The following is a 3,494-nucleotide window of genomic DNA, read 5'->3' as shown; positions in this document are numbered from 1 at the left end:
TAGGGTTTAGGGTTTGGGACTTTGGTTGAGACTGAGCTCCATTGGCGTCAAATTGTTCGCATTCAGAAGTTTTTCAAATTAAAAAGAGAGAAATAAGATTATTTTCAAATAATGATCCTAAAGATCTTTTTGAATAATATTTTTGGCCTTTTTGAAACATCATTTTAGCCTCTTTGCATGCAGCCCTACAAGTCCTCAAAGAAATCACTGCCGGCCCGCAAATCGTGGCGGGGCTGCTGAGACTGCGAGGCAGGAACACGAAAAAAGCTGCATCCTAGGGTTTAGGGTTTAGGGTTTGGGGTTTGGGGCTGTGCAAGCCCACAGCCGGGGTCCAGGGTTTGCTGCTCCTCAGCAGCAAATGTACTTAAAGCACAGGTTTGGGTTTCGGGACTGGGGGTTAGGGTTTAGGCTCGGGCTTGAAGCCAAGGGTTTAGGGTTTAGGGTTTAGGGTTTAGGGTTTACTTTCTTGAGCCGCCTAACAACCTTGGTCTTCATGAATTCCACCTTTGTCGCGTCGTGAATCCGGATGCGGTCGTCGTGCGCAGCCGTTGCTGCAAACAGCAAACCCTAAACCCTAAACCCTAAACCCCGTAAACCCTAAACCCTAAACCCCAAATCCTACACAACAAAACTTAAAACTACTCGGTAAGCTGTCAGCATAGAGCCTCCACGCCCAGAGCCAAGGCACCAGGCCCTAGCCCCTAGACACAGAACTCTAAACCCTAAACCCTAGAAACCGAAGCCTAAACCCTAAACCCTGAACCCTAAACCCTAGGTACCAAACCTCTGAACACCAAACTCAAAACTGAAGTTTCACATCTTGCGCTTAACAGTATTCACCTCTTGCCGTGCACACAACCAGATGCGCAGAACCTTCAAACCTAAACCCTAAACCCTAAACCCTCAAAACAAACCTATCAGGGTTTTGTCGCTGTTTAGGGCCAGTCGCTCCACCGGGTTGTCGTGCCGTCCGTGCCCCGCCAAAATTCCTAGATCACAAACCCTAAACCCTAAACCCTAAACCCTAAACCCTAAAACGTATCATCTAAGCCCTAACTCCAAATCGATCAAACAATCAAATCCCACGAGCGATATTTTCCTTGAGGCGTCACATGAAATCCTTGCCGCCCCAGACCCCAAAACCCAGCCTGTGGACCTAAACCCTAAACCCTAAACCCTACCTGCTAGTCTATTGGGGTGCAGCTGCACCACGCGTACACATCCATCGCCGCAGCCCGCAAGAAGAGTGTCTTCGTCAAATTTCGCCTGCAAACCCAAACCCTAAACCCCGTGCCTCAAACCCTAAGCCCTAAACCCTGAGCCCTAAACCCTAAACCCTAAACCCTAAACCCTAAACCCGGTGCCATACAAAAGCTCCACAACTTGTCCTGGTCGAGAAAGGGCAGCAGGTGGAACAGCTGCCTGAATCATGGCGCCTGCAAAGCTAAACCCCAACCGTGAACTCCAAACCCTAAACCCTAAACCCTAAACCCTAAACCCTCACTAGGGCATTAACTTCCGTCCTTATATCTGTTATTCTGTCTCTGAAGTCCCCGAAGTCGCCCCAACTGAAAATGCAGATTTCTCCTTCTTCGCAGCCGCAGCAAACCTTAGAGCCTCCCTGTGTCAAGACCGACCCTAAACCCTAAACCCTAAACCCTAAACCCTAAACCCTAACATTAGAACAGGCAATAAACGGCCAACACTCGAAAAACGCCCACTTATCTACATACCCGCACCGTAGCGAGTAATACAAATGCAAGTTTACGCCTTCACCAGCTCCTAGGGTTTAGGGTTTAGGGTTTAGGGTTTAGGGTTTACTTTGGCCCTGAGAACGCTGGTGAAGTCAGCATCCACTTCATCGCTGCGAGCCTTCAGCACGTTTTTTCTTAAGTCGAAAACACCCAAGTAGCCGCAGCCAGCGGCCAGCAGCAGATTCGAGGAATAGCACAAACCTAAGCCGCAAACCCTAAACCCTAAACCTAAGCCGCAAACCCTAAACCCTAAACCCTAAACCCTAAACCCTGAACCCCAAGCTCCGACCTCCGCAAGTCTATAACACCCCAACGCAGTTTCCGTTTTTGCTGCTCTCTTGCCCAAAGTCGTTCAAATCCTAAACCCTAAATCCCCTGCCTACACCCTAAACCCCAAACCCTAAACTCCAAACCCTAAACCCTACACCCTAAACCCTAAACCCTAAACCCTAGCTCACTCGAAACCCCCGGCATTTCCGGGGGAAATACCTTTGTCGGCTTCTTCTGCCGTTCGTCCCAAAGAGATATATTGCCGGTCTCGTCAGCAGCAGCAAAAGTGCTGCAGCAAATGGGCGTGAGGGCGTCGAAGCCAGTCCTAAACCACAAACCCTAAACCCTAAACCCTAAACCCTAGGCCTAATGTCTAAACCCTCAAGAATAAGTGATGAAGCGAAAAAGAGCCAATTTAAGGATCATGCAATCAGCGCCACAAGTTGCTAACAAGGGAAACCTAAACCCTAAGCCCTGAACCCTAAAATCCAAACCCTAAACCCTAAACCCTAAACCCTAAACCCTAACCTGCTTTGGAGAGACCTCCACGAGCAAACCCCCGAGTTGATATCAGATATGCAGCATCTTCCGTCCGCAGATGCACTTAAAATAGCTGCAACGAATGCAAACCTAACCCTAAACCCTAAACCCTAAACCCTAAACCCTGAACCCCAAACCCTAAACCCTAAACCCTCGACAGGACTCCGAAACCCTAGATTGTTGTTTTAAATCAGGTGAAAAGCTGCAGATCCCTGCAGATCATGTGAACGAATAATTAGGGTTTCTGCATCAGAGTTTGAGGGCAGGGGTTTTGGACTTCGGTGGTTTAGGGTTTAGGGTTTTAAATTACCATTTCCTTCTTTCCAAAAATGAAGAACTCTGCAAGACTTCTTGTGAGGGTTTAGCGTTTGCGTTCTGGTGTCTAGACACTCCAAATCGGCCTCTAAGAAGCGCTGGGGGGCCTCTTCGTCTGATGACTCGCTGCTGCTGCTGCTGCTGCTGCTGCTGCTGTCTGCGAGCTGCTGCTGCTGCTGCTGCTGTTTTCGCTGCTGCTTCTGCTGCTGCCTGAGCTTGCGCCGCTGCTGCCTCTTGAGATCGCGTTGGTGGTCGCGCTGCTGCTGCTGCTGCTGCAGGTGCTGCTGCAGCAGCAGCTTGTCTGGCAGCAAATGAACTTCTACTGCTCCATTCAATAAAGCAGCAGCAACAACTTTAGGGTTTTTTGGATGAAAAGAAACATCGAAGACATGGGAGCAGCAAACGCATCGGTCTGTGCATTCCAGATCTGCTGCTGCTGTTACTGCAGCAGCAGCAGCAGCAGCAGAGGGCGGGCTGGGCCGCTTGCTGCCTGCAGACGCCATGGCCAGCTGCTGCTGCTGCTGCTGCTGCTGCCGCAGTGCTGCTGCTCCTCCGCCGTTACGAGCAGCTGCTGCTGCTTCCAAAAACCCGCGGCTACAGCTCCTACACCATCAT

At 50.1% G+C, this 3,494-nt stretch overlaps 1 protein-coding gene across 1 annotated transcript; it reads right to left on the bottom strand.

Moving 5' to 3' along the window:
• Positions 1–185: 185 nt before the first annotated feature.
• ETH_00035390 (G-protein beta-subunit, putative) lies at positions 186–3,382 on the bottom strand (the record flags this gene model as incomplete). The annotated part of the gene is made up of 9 exons (XM_013378872.1): positions 186–242; positions 463–551; positions 915–989; positions 1,182–1,266; positions 1,505–1,621; positions 1,822–1,955; positions 2,213–2,349; positions 2,553–2,637; positions 2,875–3,382. 9 exons carry the CDS (start codon positions 3,380–3,382, stop codon positions 186–188), a joined length of 1,287 nt encoding a protein of 428 aa, XP_013234326.1.
• Positions 3,383–3,494: the final 112 nt, after the last annotated feature.

The sequence above is a fragment of the Eimeria tenella genome, genomic scaffold (genome assembly GCF_000499545.2).
Source record: "Eimeria tenella Houghton genomic scaffold, Eth_scaff1118, whole genome shotgun sequence".
Lineage (NCBI taxonomy): Eukaryota > Apicomplexa > Conoidasida > Eucoccidiorida > Eimeriidae > Eimeria > Eimeria tenella.
The sequence above is the reverse complement of the archived record's forward strand: the minus strand, read 5'-3'. Positions and strand labels throughout refer to the sequence as shown.